The sequence below is a fragment of the Eublepharis macularius genome, chromosome 16, assembly GCF_028583425.1.
Source record: "Eublepharis macularius isolate TG4126 chromosome 16, MPM_Emac_v1.0, whole genome shotgun sequence".
Lineage (NCBI taxonomy): Eukaryota > Metazoa > Chordata > Lepidosauria > Squamata > Eublepharidae > Eublepharis > Eublepharis macularius.
Window position 1 is genome coordinate 20,617,263 of NC_072805.1, and position 20,861 is coordinate 20,638,123.

Genomic DNA, 20,861 nt, shown 5'->3' on the forward strand with positions numbered 1-20,861 from the left:
TGATTCCGGTTCGGCTTTGGCGGGTGCGGGGCGCTTGAGAGCGGCTGAGGAATGCTTGTGGCCTTTTAGGCCGCTCCCGCCGCCTCCAGAATGTCCGTCGTACCGCCTAACCGCTCCCAGACCGGCTGGCCCCGCGGCGTCAACCAGTTCGGGAACAAGTACATCCAGCAGAGCAAGCCCCTCACGCTCGAGCGGACCATCAACCTGTGAGTAGCGCTGGGTGGGAAGGAAACGGCGGCGGCAGCAACGCTCCTCTCCGGAGTCTCCACAGTTTTCCCTCCGCCCGCCCCTTTTCAAGCCGCTTGACCTGGGGGGCGTGTTTGAGAGGGCAGTCTAAGCAGGTCTTCTTGGAGGCAATCCCCATTTTATTCAATAGGGCTTACTCCCAGGAAAGAGTTCTCACGACTACAGCGTGTGTTCCGTCTTCGTAGCAACCCGATGAGGTAGGCTAGGCTGCGAGGGAAGGGCCAGCCGACTTTCAGCCTCACTTGCCTGCTGTGAACGCGAGTCTCTTGCTTTAAATAAAGCCGCATACATGATATATGTGTGAGCACTTTTTTAAAAATTGCATTGCGTTATTTTGTTAACTTGGAGGTGCCTGGTTTGCGCCTGTAAGAGCACTGTTATTTTTAAGTATCGATTTTCCATATAATTCACATCAATGATTACAATGTTAGCTAAAAGGTTGCATTGAGAATTAATAAACACTACACCAAGGGAAAAACAAAAATAAAACCCAAACTACTGATACCTGATTATAACCAAGAAATGTAAATAAGATTTCTCTGTATCTGGTGGGCTGTATACTTTGGTGGTACTTGATTTTTATGTATGCTTTATATATTTGTTCAGCTAATTATTGGTTACTTTTTCACCTAGCTCAAAAGATTCAACAACAGTAAAACATTCATCCACATTTTATATAAGTAACATATACATAAAACACCAGCACAAGTAAGAATAAATAATATTAAATAATTTTGGCGAAAAGCTTTGCCTCTACGTTTTCTCCCTTGAAAAGCAGAAAAGATGTTATACTTCTTGTTTTGTTAGGCAGGCTGTCCATTATGGGTTGCGCTACCATAGAAAAAAATCCTAGCTCAACATGTTACAGGCAGTTGCTAAGTAAACCTTCTTATGAGAAGCAAGGTGTTCTGGTGGGCTTATATCTTCTAGACTGTACAGGGTTGAAGGTTAACAGTAGTACCTAAAATTGAGTCAGGAAACAATTCAGCTGCCAATATGGATTTTCTGAACACTTTGTAATGTGGTTGCTCCTGCTTGTTCTAGTCCTCAAGTGAACTGCTGCCTTTGCACTAATTTTAATTTCTGGGCTGTCTTCAGCAGCAGTGCCAGGCTAGACCACATTGCAGGAATTTAGCCTTGAGGTTACAGTAATACTGATCAGTGTGGCTGGAATCAGCTGCATCCAAGAGGAGGGTGTAGTTTCTGAGCTAGCTGTAACTTGCAAAAAAAATCCTGGGAACAAAACCAGACTTGATTCTCCATCTACAGAGTTGGGGCCAAGAGAACACCCGGACTCTTAACTGAAATGGCGAGGGTCAAAGGTACCTCATCCAGAGCTAGTGATGTAGTTCCTTTCATGGTGTTGACCTTTCTGGCCAGCATCACTTCTATCTTGTCTGGATTCAGTTTGTTTGTTTTTCTTGTAGCCACCTGCTCACAATTTCTAGCCAGGCCGCGTGAGTTTACGTGGCAGCTTCTGGTGGCTAATTAAACTGAACGTTATCTGCATATCGATGTCACCAAACTCTTGATGGATGGTCCTACTGAGCAGTCCTACATAGATATGTAGTAGAGGGAACAGAATCCTGAGGCACCCCACATATTAGCTTCCAGGGTGTTGTCTTCAGATCTCTCCTTATTCATGTACGTAATTGGAGTGCTTGACTTCTCCAAGTCGAATAAGCCAAGTCAACCAAGAACAGGTCATGAATTACAGAGGTCTTATTTTTCACTGACCTGGAATGACAGAACATCAAGGTAAGAGATGGAATTCTCAAGACCTGTAGCACATTTCTTTGGAGGGGGATAAATTGGGTGAAATGATGAGGCGTGGCTTGAACATCTGGCAGCACCAACAGTTTTCCTCACCACCATCCCTCCCTAGCCGACAAGCTGCTGCTATGTTTCTTATACTCCCCAGACCCTTCCAATAACCCAGCATACACCTTGAAAAGGTGGACCTGGGAATCCACGTGCCTCACAAGTAACAGGAAATAACTAAATCCAACTCGACACCCCTACTGAATTTTGAAAAATGATAGAGGCAGAGGGATGGCAGTGATGTTCAGGGGCGGTGGAGGAGGAAAGTGCTGTCAAGACATAGCTGACTGATGGCAACCCCTGCTGGGATTTTCAAAGCAGGAGACAGACAGAGGGGTTTGCTAATGCCTATCTGCACAGCAGCCCTTGTTTTCCTTGGATGTCTCCCATCCAATCGCTAACCACGGCTGACCCTGCTGAGCTTCTGTTGTCAGATGAGATTGGGCGTGCCTGGGCTATCCATATCAGGGCTTGGCCATCCTGTGAACCAGTCCCGGCTTCTTTCCCTTCTAACACCCCCATCTGGTTAGCATCTGGGGAAATGCTCCGGCAACAAGTGTCCATACATGCAACACTTGATGATTAGCACTTAAACGGGCATTGCTGGATTTTACTTTTCTGCTCTTGATCACTTGTACTGTGTATTTGACTGTTATGTATGCTCAACAATGATTCCATGCAATTATGAACTGACTTTATATGTTTATGTGCATAGTAAAACAGTAGGTTCACAATTATATGGAAATGTTATGGTATTATCATTCCTGGCCAAATCAAGGAGGATAGTTATGTTGACCTGTTGCTCCAAAAACAGTTTCTTGCAGAATCTTTAAAGTTTTTTGGGGTGTCTGAAGCTAGTAATAAACCTGGTGGTGGTAGTACAGAAATTGTGTTGCATCTCATCTGCATAAGTAACTGGTGTTGCGTGTGCCAATTCCGTGTCTGAACCATCCTCTTAAACTGACTACTTTGCTTCTGTGGCTACCTTGTACCACATTACAGTATTACACCTTTTTCTCTCCTCCCACCCTTGCAATGTTAACAATTTCCTTCTTATGCAATCTAAAGGAATGGCTTTTCTCTGCTAACCACTTTAGATTGTTATAGTTAGACTGTGGATTACTAACCTGTCAGGGATTTGTGTAATTTATTTTCATCCTCACTTATAATCTTCCCCTTGCTTAAGGAAAAGGTTTTGAGCTGTACAGGAAACATTTTTTCAGATTATTTATTTACAGTTAATAACCAGTACAGACTTATAAAAACATAAGTGAGTATCTTATACAAAATACACCACTTGGTAAAAATAATTATATAAATATATAATTATATAAAAACTTGGCAATATAAATACAAAAGTGTGGGCTTTCAGGGTTAGAAATAAAAGAAGATGTTACTCCTTTGCACATTCCCTGTGGATTCTACAAGCCGCGGCTAAAAATCTGGCACAAGCTAACGTGATCTGGGGATCGGCACCTAACAGGATCTTATTAGTTAGCTCTATGTCAAGGAGACTCAAAAGCTTCTTCAATACAGGTTGGATATGTTTTATACGTATTTCGTGGTAGAACTTACAGGCAAGCATAATGTGCTCAATTGTTTCTACTTTCCCTGCCTTGCATGGACAAACTCGCTCAGCCATTGGGACCTTCTTATAACGGCCTTCAAGTACTGCAGATGGAAATGTATTACATTGGGCCAATGAGAAAGCCCTACGATGGGACGGGATCTCCAGGCTTGATAGATAGGAGGCTGGAGGAGGAAGCATTTCAATATGTGTGTTGTATTACATTGTTCATTCTTCACCCTGTCTCCTCCCCAGGTCACTTTAAAAGCTCATCAGTCTCTTGAGTTGCCATCTTGATTCACTCCTGTGAAGTAGTGCTTAATTCCTTATTCTGTTGATCCATTTTAGGAAATTAGGCCTTAAATTGTTTTCTTTGCTGTCACAGTGAGAGCATGGAACCCTAGAAGGGGAAAGGTAGAGCTTGTGTTAAGCGTTGTTTTCCCACCTGTGGTAGTCTTGCTGCAAAGTACTTCTGTCTCAGTGCTTTAAAGGGGAAGCAGTAGTGGTGGGTTTAAGACAGTGAGTAGAAGTGTGGAGGACTGTCTGCTGCCAGGAGCGACAGGTTAGCTAGTTTGAGGGGTGTTCAAATCCTGAAGCAGGTAGTTGGGTTCATATAAAAATCTGTTTTGATGTACTTTCAGGTATCCACTGACAAATTACACCTTTGGGACCAAAGAACCCCTTTATGAGAAAGACAGTTCAGTGGCCGCTCGATTCCAACGCATGAGGGAGGAATTCGACAAGATTGGAATGCGGCGGACCGTCGAAGGGGTCCTGATTGTGCACGAGCACCGGCTGCCTCATGTATTGCTGTTGCAGTTGGGCACAACTTTTTTCAAGCTGTAAGTGAAGCATTGCTAGAGGCGGCTGTACCTAATGAAGGTTATCAAAGCGCTGATGAGCAGCCTTGCAAAGAAGCTCAGAAAAATTAACTGTTGGTGGGGTACTAATTCATGTGTGTGTTCACCTCTGTCCTTGAACAGTCTTGTTGCTAATTCACAGGCGTGGATCAAAGAATTGTTTGGGTCTGCCAATGTTATTCAGTAGCTTGGTCCATTTCATCCTTGGTCAGTTAATTAGCAAAAATATTACTGCTTGAATTGATCAGTCGTTCTTTGATCCCACACTTTAGTTCTCCCTTTTCCTGTTGTTATCCTCTCCATAAATTTCTGAATAAAGGTAGGGAGAACGACAGGTCATTCAATGAGCTTTATAGCTGGATGTGGATGTGAAGCCAAGTCTCCCCTCGATCTGATGGTTATAATGTGTAGCACACTGCTGTTGAGTCTCTCCTGAAGGTACCTATGCTGAGGTCTTGGTAATGTGAAATCAAGTAATTGAGCAGCTTCACATGTTCTAATCAGCTGACAACCTAATTCGTATGCTGTAACACTTCTCCAGCACTTTTTGGAATTCAAAAGTGTATTATCATTTTTCTCACTAATTCTCCACAGTAGCTGTGAAGCCTTTGATACTAAAAGGTGGCTTTGTCTCGGGTTGACTTGGGGTAATTATTCATCTATGTTGGACCATAGATTTAGCATGCTAACAATATGTTTAATGTATATAGTGTTTATAGCTTGTCATTTGCCTTTCAGATTATCACTATACTCTTGTTTTCCAAGTATTTAATCGAATGTGGATGTTTGCCCTCTTGCAGTTGTTGAAGGACTGCAGATGTTGATTGAAATAGATTATAATGCTAGTGATAGGTCTAGTTCAGGGGTCCCCAGCTTGGTGCCCATGGGCGCCATGATGCCCACCAAGTGTTTTTAGAAAGTGGGCTGGGCCAGGTGGTGCTTTTGCCCAATAAAGTTTATTGGCCATTGGAGATTTGATTGCCTGAGCAGATTTTTCAAAACACTGGTTTGGCAACAGCTACCACACAGCACAAGGATCTGCACTGGGTGATTGAAGGTAAACTGTGGCAGCTATTTTGTGGCTGGTTCTGCCTCCAGTAGTAGCCAGTAGCTTAGGCTGCATCTAAGCCACTGTGTCAGAATTCCAAAGGTGCCTACAGGCTCAAAAAGGTTGGTGACTCCTGGTCTACTTATTTGCAAATTGGAGAGTGAAATATGCCATAACCCTTACTAGTTGCAGTTTCTAAAATCAGTTTAAATTTTTCATTCTGTTTACCTGGAGACTACTGAACTTGCATAATCCTGAAGAAAAATAATCGCTCTGCTTTTCTTGGAAAACTATATAAAAAGGAATTTCTTTATGGTTCAACTTCATGTCCACTCAGGGGCATCCAAGTGTCTCATTCATCTCCTTGATTCCAAGATGGCGTCGTCAAGATAAGCACCCATTGGCATTCTCCACAAGTTAACTTTTATTTACTTACCTTTTCATTAGTCTCTTCTATTTTCTTGTTCAGCTTTCCAAACAATTACTGCTCTCTCTATCCTTGCCTGCAAGAAGCCGCAGTCAACACAGGCTCTGAAAGCTTATCTTAATTTTTATGTGGGAGGAAACGCCCGGCATTTCAGAGGCTAAGAAACGCCGAAGCTCTTGCAAATTAAAGTTACAAGCCGTACTCTTAAATAATCAACTTCCTAAAAACATCATTAGTTTTTCACAACTTTTATGCAACATACTTTGACATATTTGTCAACAGAAGAAATCTGCAAACTCTCAAAGGTGGCATTCTGGTAGAATAACTAACAATCACCTGTAGGATTACCTGGTAGTCTAAAATAGCAATGAAGACATGCAAGCGTCTCCGGGACTCAGAGGACATAATTATATCCCCTGCATGCAAACAAAAAAGAATTGAAGACTACTTTTCAACAAAAGAGATTGCTGTATTTAATATCCCCACTGCTGATCGGTATGCACCCCTAGCATCTGCCCTTGAAGGAAAGCAAGATGGAGAAACAATGGCAGATGACACCATTCTACAAGCAGAGGGGGGAAATGAGGAAACTGATAACGTTTTGAAAGAGCTTTTAATGCTGACTGCTAAGACAGTGGACTATATACTCATATTCTTGCACCAAATTAACTCCAATATTGAGCAGCTTACAAGGACAGTGACAAAGGTATGTGAACTAAGGAGCCCAACAACACTTCTAACAAAGGCCAGACTGGTAGCAGCTTAATGCCAACAGGACATAAGCCAGGAGCAGGCCTGGGACAACCCAGCTCAAGGGAGGAGCCATTTAAAATGATCTTGCAGCCAGGAAAAGTCTGTCTAACCATCTGCTGATACAAAGGCCATTCTATTATTTGGGGCTCCAAAAGGCAAGCTGTTAGGCATCTGAGAACCCTATTTCCAAAATGCAAGATTCCAGTAGACCTAACTGCAGTGGAAATGCTTAACAGTTCAAGCCAAATGCAGAGGGTATTACTCACTTTCAACAGCCCACAAGTACCAGGACTACTTTTCCAACAAAAATCTTTTTGAATTCCAGAGGGATTTTTCCAGTGAGAGTTTTTGCCAATACCAACATAACCCCACTGTTTCCAGATCTTCAGCAAGCCAAAATGCCAGAAAAGGCGAAGGAGCTGCCCATAAAAACTTTACCTACAAAGACTTCTGCACCTGAACGACACCAGACTGCAGATGGCCTTTTAGCCACAGCCTATGAATCTCCAGCTAATAACCACTGCTTCCACCTGGAAAACTCTATTGAAGAAGACCTAATTAACTCCTTTCTGACTCTTTCCATCCCAGAACAAACTGCAGTAACAACAAGACTGGATTGGCTTAGATTAAAATTTAAAGGGCCCAAGAAGGCTTCACAGACACAAACAACACCCCCACCATCCAGAGGGCGATAATTTAACAGCAAATACGTCTATTTCAGTCATGGGTCCATCTCTTAAACCTATTGCAGATGCTTCCAAAGTATTGTAGAATTACATAGCAGCCATCCAATGGAATGTAAACAGGAAGCAGCTCTACCAAAGGACTGCTGATGATATGGTCCTAATTTCTTTAACTAGGATTGGATTAAAGAGACCGTTAGACCATCTGGGTTAATACTGTACAGAGGAACAACTAAAAATTAATTACACAAAAACCAAAACAATGGTATTTAGTAAGAGACCAAAAAAATATCATTGGAGTATACAAGACACCCCAATTGAACAGTGTAGGACCTATAAGTATCTAGGTCTAACTTTTACTGAGACCCTGAAATGGGATGCCATATAGAGCTTATAAAAGCCTCAGCGCTCAAGACAATAGGAGCAATAATGAGATTTTACTGCTCTAAGGGTGGTTTCTTGATAGCACCAGCCATAAAGCTTTTTGTGTCCACGGTCATTACTCATTTACTGTATGGAATTGAAATCTGGGGATGGAAGGAACCAACAAGTAGCAATTTGGAAATAATTCAAAAAATTTTCATGAGACGTGTTCTAGCTCTACCAAAAGGGACACCGGCGGCCTTTCTAAGGGCAGAACTTGGTCTCCCTTCAATCAGAGCACGTGTACATTTAGCAATTCTCAAATTGCAGAAAAAATACCAACTAACGGACTCTGGTTCCTTCAGTAATTTGAGTTACCTGAGCTATCACCAGCTGCAAAATAAGGATAAAACCCGGTCGGCCTTCGTTAATGCCATTGCATCTCGATATACCATCCCAGATAAATCACTCCAGCCTTCGGGAAGCAATGTTGACTTAAGGGAATGGGTTTACAAAGAGGATGCCCTAATTGATAAATTTTTAATCAGTAAAACAAAATTTGCTCCATGGTATAAAACCTTCAAAAAAGACCATACTAGAGTGCGTTATCTGACTGACATCACAGTCTATAAGCTCAAGGTAGCACTTACGTCATTACGCTTCCAGTCTATGCCAACTGAGATGCTACTCGGGCGATTCTAAAAAAACCCCATCGATCAGCGGATATGTATCTGTGGAACCTCAATTGAAGATGTACCACACTATGTTTTACACTGTTCCCTATACCAGGAACCAAGGGGAAAATTTCTCACGAATATTTTATCTGGTCTCCATCTTCTGTCTGATGTTGATAAACTAAATTTTATACTTTCAGATACAGACCCTTTTATTTTGAACAGGATGGCCCTCTATGCCCTGGCTGCTAGGAAAATAAGGACAAATGTGGCAACCAGGAGAGTAAACATCTGATATAGATTGTCTTATAAGCTGCTAGAAATTATTTGGTTTTAATTTTGTTAACTTTTACATTTTAGGTAAAATGCATTTTATAATAATTTTATTTATATGTATGTAGTTATATCAGTATTCTTGTATTTTTTTGCTTTTAACGGTTTTGGGTTGTGAAGGCCTATGGCCATATGCAATCAATTCATTCATTCATAAAAAGGAATTGTCTGTCTACACGACACATCTTGTTGTAAAAACAGCTATACGTTTCTCTAAATCCTACTTTATAACAGAGCACACGAAACCTCCAGTCTTGTTATTGGCTAGGTCGCTCTTTTAGAAGTACTTTCATAACTTGTGATAACGTTATGGAAGCATTCCTACAGCGTGTCTTTTATTGTTGATTTATTTTCAACAGGCCTGGAGGTGAGCTTAATCCAGGAGAAGATGAAGTAGAAGGTCTCAAACGTTTAATGACGGAGGTAAAAGAACATTTGTCTGGATTTTTATCCGGAGGCTTTGGAGCGGGTTACCATAATAAGCCATTTGGGACTGCAGTTGCATGAAAATAGATGAATGATGCGGAGTATGTCTGTAGGGCTAGTTGAGCAATTAAACACCTGGTAATGTTATAAATTATGTGGTCAGGCAAGAGTAGGCAAAAAAATACCTGGAACTTCTTCTTAACTAATAGAATCTTAATTTCTTTGAACTCTGACAGCCCCTTTGTATTGATTACTGATCATAATAACTTCAATTTTTTTAAATAATTATATTTTTCTAATGGGACCTTGGTGATAGAACCACTACATGTATCCCAGATCAGATGTGCTTCCTTTTAATTTTAGTACATACATTATCAGTACTTTCACTTTTGTTCACCAGAGGAAGAGTTTGTGGCAAATCTTCAGCAGGACTAATATGAAATTTGCTTTACTTCTTAATAGTCAAGTCAAGTTTATTATTACAGTCTGTGACCAGTACATATAAAACCATTTGCAAATCAGTTGAAATACTTTTTAATAGTTATGCAAGGGAAGCAGAGAAATGTTAAAGTCCTGTTGTTGTGTGATGTTTGTATTTTTAAAATGCTAATAAGATTTAAGCCTTATGCTGTATATGTGAACAGTTCATTCACTGAGCTAGTGTCCTGATTCTTTCTTTCTTTAGATTACTATGAGCATAGCTTGGGTATTTAAGAACCTTGCTTTGAGTACCCAGTGAAACCTTTCAGGGCTTGAGTACGTGTAAAAGTCCTAATCAACCCAAACTGATTCAGTAAGAGATGTTGCTTCTGCGTATACAGTAGGATTAACACGACTAATTTGGGATGTTCTGTTACGCTAACACAAAGAATGTGAAGATTGATGTTGCACCTGTGATTTGACAGATACTGGGCCGTCAGGATGGAGTGCAGCAAGACTGGGTCATTGATGACTGCATTGGTAACTGGTGGCGGCCAAATTTTGAGCCTCCACAGGTAAGAACTGAAGCTATTATTTAAAATGTGTTGATTTATTTACTGGACTTCTAGAAGACCCATCCTGCACACAGGTTTACTCATTCTGCCTTGTCCCTCCATATGCGAGTCTAATTAAAAACACTGCCTGTCCAGCGACACCCAGGTTCAAGATTTAGTGACCTTCCAGGGAAGATAATTCCTGAGCTGTGGGACCAAGGACAAAGGAAGAGTATATTCACTACGCATTAGAATAGCATGTAAAAAGGTAAAGGTCGTCCCCTGTGCAAGCACCGAATCATTCCTGACCCCTGGGGGGATGTTGCATCACGACGTCTTCTTGGCAGACTTTTTGTTACGGGGTGGTTTGCCATTGCCTTTCCCAGTCATCCACACTTTACCCCCAGGAAACTGGGTACTCATTTTACCAACCTCAGAAGGATGGAAGGCGGAGTCAACCTTGAGCCAACTACTTGAACCCGGCTTCTGCCAGGCTCGAACTCAGGTTGTGAGCAGAGCTTGGGCTGCAGTACTGCAGCTTACCACTCTGCGCCACGGGGCTGTATGACAATATATTTTTGGTTTAATTTTGATGTCACACACAAGCACAATCTCAGAAGCTAAGCAGGGCTGGCCTTGGTTAGTAATTGGATGGAAGACCTCCAGGAAGACCAGGGTTGTGAAGGCAGGCAATGGCAAACCACCTGTATTAGTCTGTTGCATGAAAACCCCACCAGGGGTTGCCATAAATCAGCTGTGACTTGATGGCACTCTCCACCACTACACCATGGGTGGGACTGCAAGGTGCATCCGAGCAACACACAGAGTTTGTTCACTTCCTTTCTAGATAAATCTTGTTCAGCAGCAATGCCTGCTGTTCTGGCAATTTCTCTATCCCTTTGGAACTGCTGTTAGGGAGCTGCAGCTTGAACGGAAATTGAGAAAAGCCCTAGTCTGAGTACAGCCATTTAGATCTTATCCCTTATTTCCCCACAAATTGTAACTCTTTCAGTTGTGCTTTATGGCCATGATTCAAAGACTTGATGAGCATGCCTTGATGGAATTCACATTTTAGTAGACTACTTGGGGCCAGAATCTGAAAACTTAAATCCAGATGTCACAACTAAAAAATGGTATTAGCTATAACTTTCAATAGTCTTTTTTGGAATTTGGTTTCAGAATTTTATATTTGGGACATTTTTGCTGAATTTGCTTTCATAGCACAGATTACATCTAATTATGAAAATTCAAGTTCACGATATTCAGGAGAGCTTTTCATAATCTGAACGATGTACTTCCTTCCCTTCTATCTCTCTAAAATTTTGTAACATCCAGCCTGATGAGAGTTCTGGTGAGCTTGAAAGCTTGCAGTGTTTTGTGTTATACAGATTCTCCCCCCCCCTTTTTGGTTTCTTACAAATAGACATGCATAGGATCGCACTTAATGCACTTTGAACTCTTTAGATATTGTTGACATGTTTTCTGTTACTAGAATCCTCTGCCTTGTTGAAATGTGCCTATTTCATTGACAAGAGTTGATGGTAGTGACTGGTGGTGGAGAGTGCCCTCCAATCAGAATTGACTTATGGTGACCTTTGGTGGGGTTTCTATGGCAAGAGACTAACAAAGGTGGTTTGCCATTGCCTGCATCTGCAACCCTGGTCTTTGTTGGAGGTCTCCCATCCAATTACTAACCAAGGCCAACCCTACTTCGCTTCTGAAATCTGACGAGATCAGGTTTCCCTGGGCTATCCAGGACAGGTGGTAGTGAGTACTCCCCATATTTATAGGGGGTGGCACAGAGCCATGAGGTGTCTGAAGGCTTCAATTAATTACATTTCTTTCTTTTTTTGTCTTTCACAGTATCCGTATATTCCAGCTCATATTACGAAACCGAAAGAGCACAAAAAGCTCTTCTTGGTTCAGCTTCAAGAAAAGGGTAGGCTTGCTCTTTCATGCTCCTTTTGTATGTCTTGCAGAGGTGGATACAGGAACCGAGCCTTTCAGTGTGACCTGTACCATCATGTGCAATGATATTGATCATGATTTTCTCCAAGGAGTCCAAGTCAGTGTATGCTTTATTGCATCTCATGAATTGTGTGAATTGCCGAAGGCCTCTCAGCAAGCTGTGTGAGTGTGCACAACTTAAGCAAAGGCCTTTCTGCAGCATGGGTTTTTATCTGTGTTCCCTGATGCTGCCATTGAAGCGTACTAAGAGTGCTTATATTGTTTAGACATGCTACATTTGATTATGTATGTCATGTCTGGGCCCCATCCATGCCAATTTTAATTCTGTTCTGAACACAGTGTATCTTGTTATAGCTCAATATCACTTTGCTAGTGTCATAACTATTCTTTTCTCAGGCTTTCGCAGGTGTTTATCTGTTGGACTGTAACAGCTTCCAGTGTTTATGACCTTGTACTCATTCCCAGACAGTGCTGTCTTGCTTCCTAGTAACTCAACGTGATATCACAAATACGTGAAACCTTCTCACACCAAGAGAGCGCAAAAGTATTGTTTACGGTTGGGAGGGGGGAGAAAAGAGTAAACTAGAATGTTAAAAGAGAAGTTTCTCTCACATGATGTCATTCCTGTCAACTTCTGTTCATGCTGCTTAGACGTCTACCTTGCTTCTAAGTAGTCCTATGGACCTGTATATGGAAAGGATTTGATTTCTGAATAAAAGCCATTTTGACCAAGAACTTGTATCTTGATGCAATGGTCCAGAGATCTATCTGCTGTATCCTCGAGAATCTTGTTGTTTTAAAAGTTTGGGTTGAGTGGTAATCTAAGGGCCCAATCCAGCCAAAGTTTTGTACTTTGTCCTCAATGGAGGACACAAAGTATATGCTTAAATTTGACTCATCAACTTCCATGAAAATTAAAAATGTTTCACTCTGGCCAAATTATGCTATTTCTGTGATGTCCTCTGATGTGGTTATTACTGCATGATGTCTTTGGCAGTTAACTAGGAAGCCTTAATGCTGAGAGGCCTAGCACCTCTGTCCACTTGTGCATAGCAGTGGTGCCGCTTTAAATAATACCCCTTTGCATATGACACAATGTTATATTTACCTAAAATGTAAGCAAATTTTAATTGCTGTTCTTGCCTTTCTTGAAACCACACTGATCTTTAATTAGTACTCACTTGTGTGTTCTAGCTTTGTTTGCCGTCCCCAAAAATTACAAGCTGGTAGCTGCTCCATTGTTTGAGCTTTATGACAATGCGCCAGGCTATGGACCCATCATCTCCAGCCTTCCCCAGCTTTTGAGCAGGTAGAGTATGCTACGGGTTTTAGAGTGTTCTGGTTTCGTTCTGCCGCCTGGAGGAAGTGAAGAAGTTTTTATCAATCTTCATTTGTTTTATGGAGACTGGGGCAAGGATCTGAGCGGGATTCATGCGGTTCCACAGTGTGATGTCGACTAATCACTCAACAGTGTTCTCTTTGTGCTTCCCTTTTTTTTGTTCTGTGACTGACAGTTCTTAATAGTATATTGTGAATGATATCCCTTTTAAAAGAAAACTTTCTCCCATATGAACTTGACTTTTGTGTGAAGATCATCTGTTGAGGCCCTGTCCTGGTTGATGCCTCCCCCATCAGAAAGTACCTGGGTGGCTTAGCACCTGTCCATGCACCTGTCCACACATCTTTTTGGTTGTTACTCCTCCCTTTCCCCACTTAAGTCAAGAGGTTACGCTTGAAAAGATTCACCGTGGAATTCACATCGAGCCTCTCTGCCTTGCCCCCCATCTTCCATGTAATAATTCCAATATAAAATTCCTTCACACATTTATCTGAAGAACTGAGCTGTGACTCATGAAATATTGAAGAAAAAATGTTGTTAATCTTAAAAGGTGCCACTGGGCTTTTGAGTTATTTTGAAATGTGCACATAGATTCTTCCCATCAGAAGGATGCATAATGATTGACTGATTTTTATCTTCTTTTTTTCAGGTTCAATTTTATTTACAACTGAATTTCCTTATACCTAAAGAGTGTGGCAGAAGCTGTCTCTGTGAGAACAGCTTCAACATGTAGAAGGACACGTGACGCAAAGATTTTTTTTTTAAATTTCTTTTCCTCCCCGCCCCCTTCCTTGGCTCCCCAACTTTCTACCATCTGAATAGGAAAGTGAATCTTGACTGTTTAGATAGTGGAATGATGAGTGTAGTTGCGTTTTAATCACCTATGTTGTAATAGTCACCTGTTTTTTTAAAAAAAATAACATTAAACAAAAAAAAAAGAGTTGCACTGTGTCTCACTCTATGTTTCTGTTTTGCCCGAGAGATCAGTTGAGAAACCTTTGCTGTTGAGGGACTGGTACCAGAGCATTCTGGAGGAGGCTAAAAGGATATAACCTTCAGCCATTTGAATATAGTTTGGAAAAGCCGTGGACTTCAGACCTCTAGCAGGGTCCTTGGTTTGTATGAATTAACAGTGTGGAAGAAGTTGAGCTTGTAGTAGCTCTGAACCAGGGACGCTGAGGGATTGGTAGGTGGAGGGGCAACCTTTGTAACTTCCCTTGACACATTTAAAAAAAGGGACACCGGCCAGGCCCACCAGAAAGCCTTTGAACAGGAATAGAACAAGCAGGCCATTATGCCTATAAAAATGTTCCAGATAAGTCTCAGATGCTTATAAAAATCTTCTAGCTGTGGCTTTCTCAGCAAATAGACCACTGCTCTTCTTGGAGCTGGTCGCATATTGTGAATCAGCCTCCCCTCTCATGCTTCTGGACCCCAGACTTGATACGTGAAATCTGCGTTCATCAAGCTCATTGTGATTGAATTGTGATTGAATTCTGTCCAGTTAATTGGGGTTTGTTTGTTGGCACCAAGTATTGGCAGTATTGGAGTTTGTTGGTTGGCAGTATTGGAAGGATGTTCTCCCTGGCTAGGAGGCGGAGAGAGACAAGAAGCAGACAGTTTGGCTTTATGCACAAACTGGGACTTGCTTACGTCTGAGTTATCAGAGCTTGTACACATCACTTATTATCATAAAGTGAATGCAGTCAGTGCTAGAGCTTGGGAGGTTGGGCAGCAGGCAAAAGTGAATGCCAGGAAAGTTTGGCATAGGGAAAACTTCCAGGGCCATTAATATTACTGAGTTGTAAAGAAACTATTTCAGTTCATTTGGAAAACTTTATTTCTTCCAAAAATTCATATAAAAGCATGTGGGAGATCTGTCAACTGATATTTTTGTTTTGAATACTCATACTTAGCTATATGCACTGTTAATTCAAGCAAATTAGCTTACGTTCCAGTAACTTTCTGTTCAAGAACGTTTATCTGCAGCTTGATGTAGTAGTAAAGAGCGCAGGACTCTAATCTGGAGAACTGGGTTTGATTCTCCACTTGAAGCCAGCTGGGTGACCTTGGGTCAGTCACAGCTTCTACTCTCTCAGCCCCATCCGCCTCATGGTGTTTTGTTGTGGGGCTAATAACATAATTTGTAAACCTCTCTGAGTGGGTGTTAAGTCATCCTGAAGGGCAGTATATAAATTGAATATTATTATTACTGATCTCATTGCTATTTGAAGAAAACTACATGTATGTTTAGCATATATGCTACACAGATGTTAGCAAATGAAACTCTTTCTATTTTGAGTGACAGTTGTAACTTTTCATGCCCTCCCCGCAATGTTATTCTGAACAACACTATTTCATAGATTGAGAGGACAACACTATTTCAACCTCAGTTCATATTTCAGCCTCAGTTCTAGGTCATGTTTTGGTTTCTCCATGTTGTAGAAAATCAAGTAACTTGTCTGATTTCTATCTAAAAGAGGAAACTTAACTCACTACTTCATTGATTCCAGTTCTGATTGTGCAACGACAATGCTAAAGGTGGTCAATATTAATAAAAAGGTTCAATACTCTAAGAAGACCGGGTGGGCTGTGAAATAGTGACTTTTGAACAGTTTGAGGTTTCTGGATGGTGTGACTGTATCATCAGTTATTGTGTGAAAATATCTACTATTCAACTTTTCTTTCTACAAATAAACAAACTATGGAGCTGCATTCTAGTTTTATCTGAAGAAGTGAGCTGTGACTCACAAAAGCTCCTACCCTATCACAAATTTTGTTAGTCTTATAGGTGCTACTGGACTCTTGCTCTTTTCTACTGCTTCAGACAGACTAACATGGCTACCCATCTCTAACTGGAGCTCCTTATAGGCCATTATAGCCTACTGTATTTACTCAAGGAACATGACCCCTTAAAAATGTTAGACACAAGACATAACTAACCTGTATGTAAATATTAGATGACCTTCTTTTTTTAGTGGCTTATCTGTGAAAAAAATATTGCATTTAAGCAAAGACTGTTATCAATAAACTGCATTTCCCTGGAACAGATATCTTATAAGCTCAATGAGGCTGTAAAGACTTTATTGTGTGACTATACATAACTGAACATCTACAAAATCTCTTGAGAGTTTAACCATTCTTGTCATTCATGCAAGTGAAAGAATAATTTCAGTCAGTATTTTGTTATAAACCAGAATAGTGCTGGAATGTCTCATAAAGCATGAGATTGCAAAAATTCTTCCTCAAACACCAGCTATGTCTCAACTTTTACTGATACTAAGTGAACAAGATGCCCTAAAAATAATGCTTCAGGCTATTGTAACTGCTAGGAAGAGCCCAAAGCCATGCAGAAGTTGACTATGTTCCATGAGGCTTGCTTCATTGTATACCTTGATCTTTCCTGGAAACAGCCTGCTTGTGTGTGATGTTTGGGAGCCTTGCTTAGAGACAATTCTAAAATGACAACTGTGTTTACAGAAAAATGCACAGGCAGCAAGTGGTGGTGGTTGTGAGGCTAAAATAACAATGTAAGCAGTGTTGGGTGCCTGGTAGGAAGAAAGGTGACATATAAATGAAATTTAAAAAATTAAAAATTGCTCGATCAGTGGCTCAGCATCAGGACAGCTAAATAAGAATAATTGAGATGTGGAGGTTTTGGGGAATCAGGCAGAGTCCTTGCTGAGGGGGTTGTCTAGTGGGTCCACACACTGACACTCCACAAGTTGTAGCACAGCAATTGAGCCAATTCAGGAATTTGCCCTTGAAAATGGTTGGATTTGTCACTGCATTGTTAACCTCTGACCTTCCCACATTCAGTGTGAACTACTGTTTGTTTGCATGTTGTAATTTGTATATTTAGATCCTGCTTTTGAGAGGGTCTCTGTCTAAATAGACAACACACACAAAAGAAGGGTAGTGAAAGGGCAAATAACACCCCCACCCAACAGCAATTTCTTATTAGCAAAAACAGCATGTCGAGGATGGCTAACGTCTCGGTCTGAAGTGGGCTCCTGCTGTGCTGCACAAGTAAATTCTTACAGGAAACTTGCAGCTTTTTTCCAACTTTTAATTCCCTGCAGTGGCCGTAAATGTAATGGTCTAGTTTGGCTTGGAGACTTCAGCGCAGTCACTCTTTCAGCCCAACTTACTGTGGCAGGTTGTGAAGATAAAGGGGACAGAAACTGAGCTAATGGAGTGTAGGGGCTAGAGAGTCAGGCTAGAATCTGGGAGACAAAGTTCAAATCACCACTCTGCCCTAAAAGCCTTCTGGATGACCTAGGCCAGTCAATACTTCAGCCTAACCGGCTTCCCAAGGGGGTGGTTGTAAGGATATGCAGGAGAGAATGATGTAAGATGCTCTGGGTCCCCAGTGGGAGAAAAGAGGGGTGTAGCTATGCATGGTCAGCTTTGGTTAGTGATTGGATGGGAGACTTCCAAAGAAGACTGGAATTGCTGAGGCAGGCAATGGTAACCCCCCTCGGTCAGCCTCTCTTGCCTTGATAAACTTAGAAGGGTTGCCATAAGATGACCCACTGTAGTGGCTTCTATATTATGGAATGGCCTGATTGAAGAGGTCAGGAAAGCACCCATTCTGGCTTTCTGCAAACTGCAAAAATCAATTATTCAGGACGACTTTTATTCACTGAGGTAAAGAAATGGTTCAAAGAGGTGCTGAAGAGAGAGGAGCTATAGGCTATACTATGGAGTGCTGGCTGTTATGGTCATTTATTATTTTATGTTAAATTACGTTTTTGTTCCAACTTCGTTTGGGCTCTGATTGGATTTCTGTTTTCTGTTGGGAGAAATTTTTATTACCTTTTATTTGCCAGTTATGAGGTCCCCCTTGTCTCCTTGTCTGAATAATAAATCAAGGTTTCAAACTTGGTGATCTTAGAAGCAGAAAAGGTTTATTGTGAGAAGTTCTAAAACAAGCCAGATGTACATGCTATTACAGCAGGGTGCATGCCAACAATCAGGCTGTACCTATTTATACCATCAAACAGGCATGATACAAGTAAACAATACAGCTCAGAGGATTATTACAAGAACATATAAACAATCAAGTGAATGTCTCATGATATTCGGAACATGATAGATTGAAGTTGAGAACAGGGCAGGAAGGAAACATAGCCTTCATTTGTTCTCAGAGTGCAAACGGACTGTATTTGTGTTATTACAGCCCAAAAGGTACAGGATAGAATGAGGGGTCACAAGCACACAGGAAGAAGACTTTTATTCATAAGTTCTTTAGTCAATTCAGACCACAGGGTCACATACAGAAAACACTAGAGCACCCCAAAAATTCCCGAACATTTTCGGATGCCTGCAATCTGTACCCTATGGTATTGTTTATTAATAACTGTGCTTATATACTGCTCTTCTAGACAGATTAGTGCATCACTCAGAGCAGTTGAACAAGTTAGTGTCATTATTATCCCTACCAGGTCTTTTTTTTCTGGGAAAAGAGGTGATGGAACTCAGTGGTGGAAGTCAAGACCGCACAATTGACACTTTGGGTCATCTGGAACAAGTTTTTTTTAAAAAAAAAAGCTTAAATCACCCTCAGCGAAAATGGTCACATGGCCAGTGGCCCCGCCCCCTGATCTCCAGACAGAGGGGAGTTTAGAATGCCATCCACTGCTGCAGCAGGGAGGGCACTCTAAACTCCCCTCTGTCTGGAGATCAGGGGGCGGGGCCACTGGCCATGTGACCATTTTCAAGAGGTGCCAGAACCGCCTTCCACCACCTTCCACTGAAAAAAAGCCCTGATCCCCACAATGGAGCTGGGGCTGAGAGGAGTGGCTGACCCAAGGCCACCTACCCGGCTCATAGCAATAGTGGGGTTCAAACCGGTAGAGTGCTGATTTGCTGCTGAACCACTTAACCTCAGCTGTTGATGGTATTGAATTACACTCTGTAGTCCGCCTTGAGTTTCTGGGAGAAAAGCGGACTATAAATAACGTAAATGATGTTTTTTTTAAAAAAAAGAGCCTGAAGAAATTAATAAAGCTCCAGAAGCCTGGCACTCACTTTCACGGACTTTGCAACCCACATTTGAGTTGGGGTTTGGGGAGGGGCCCCTCAGATTGGGAAACTACCCAACCAGAGGGTCCGAAACTACCTCCCAGAATTGTTTTGAAGATGGAGGAGAGAGCGATGTAGGCCGCTTCGGGAAGAAAAAGCGAGGCGCCAAGATAACTAAAAAACCGACTCCCTCCCTCTTCCCCTCGGAATGTCTCCCGCCATTTCCTTCTCTCCGGGGCCGGGCCAGTCCCTCGGCCTCCTGTCATCGCCGCCTCAGTGCTGCCCCTGGCCGGGCGGGCCGGTACCGCCTCCGCCGCCGTGGAGCTCAGCCGAGCGGCCGGGCGGGCTCCGGAGGGAGGCGCTCATTCTCTAACGGAGCCCCGGGGCGGACGGCGCGGCGCTCTCGGCGACTGACGTGCGGGCCGGCCGCGAGTAGGCCTCGCTCCGCGCTAGGCCGTTGCCGGGCGACTCGGCGCAGCGTTAGGGCCGCTCCGGGCGGAGCAGCAGGGCCGCCGCCGCCATGCCGCTGCTCTTCCTGGAGCGCTTCCCGTGGCCCAGCCTGCGCACTTACACGGCGCTCAGCGCTCTGGCGTTGGCCGGCAGCGTCCTCAGCGCCTACCGCGCCCTCAGCCAGCCGCCCGAAGAGCACCTGGAAGCGCCGCCCGAGCCGCCGACCGCGGCGGAGGCGCAGCCGCCTGGGGAGCGGGAGAGGCCGGCGCCGGCGCTTGGGCCTCGCGGGGTGGACGTCGCCTACTACTTGTGTTCGGACAGCCTCTGCGTCTGGGTGAGCGGCCCGGGGAGGGACGGGGATGCGGGGAAGGGGGCCGGGGAGGGGAAGGCGCGCGGTTCATGTATTTGCTGCCCAAAGCGGGAGGGGTAAGGGGTTTGGGGGGGGGGGTCGGTGGGCGACTGAGGAGAGGAAGCCGGTTTTGGGGGGGGGTGTGTGACGGGGGGCAAATGATGAGCGGCGACGGATTTTGTGGGGAGAACTTGAAGGCCAAATGAGGCAGGCTGGGATAGAGTTTGTGGGGATATTTGCTATAAAGATTGGGGGCACACATTTGAGCAAGGATATGAAGGGGGGGATTGGGGTTTGTTGGGGCAGCTGTGGGATGTCTGTCCTAATTAAAACAGCATTAAGATGGGTAGTCGTTTGTCTGTCTGTAGCAGCAGAAAAGAGCAAGAGTCTAGAAGCACCTATAAGACTTAACAACATTTGTGGTAGGGTGAGTCACAGCTCACTTCTTCAGATGCTTTAGGTATCTGAAGAAGTGAGCTGTGACTCACGAAAGCTCCTACCGTGCTACAAATATTGTTAGTCTTATAGGTGCTACTGGACTCTTGCTCTTTTC

The 20,861-nt window shown here is 42.9% G+C and overlaps 2 protein-coding genes across 3 annotated transcripts in view; both read left to right on the forward strand.

Moving 5' to 3' along the window:
• The first annotated feature begins 1 nt into the window (after position 1).
• Positions 2–14,416, forward strand: NUDT21 (nudix hydrolase 21). The gene is made up of 7 exons (XM_055000902.1): positions 2–206; positions 4,276–4,476; positions 9,135–9,198; positions 10,107–10,196; positions 12,039–12,114; positions 13,338–13,452; positions 14,132–14,416. Exons 1-7 carry the CDS (start codon positions 91–93, stop codon positions 14,151–14,153), a joined length of 684 nt encoding a protein of 227 aa, XP_054856877.1. The 5' UTR covers positions 2–90; the 3' UTR covers positions 14,154–14,416.
• A 5,395-nt stretch (positions 14,417–19,811) lies between these two features.
• Positions 19,812–20,861, forward strand: part of AMFR (autocrine motility factor receptor) — a 36,720-nt gene continuing 35,670 nt past the window's right edge. Inside the window, exon 1 of one of the 2 annotated variants that reach the window (XM_055000468.1) lies at positions 19,812–20,293. In XM_055000468.1, the coding sequence (XP_054856443.1) occupies positions 20,030–20,293 (264 nt within the window). In that variant the 5' untranslated portion in view covers positions 19,812–20,029. The remainder of the gene's footprint in view (positions 20,294–20,861) is intronic. The other variant, XM_055000467.1, reaches the window with a different exon arrangement.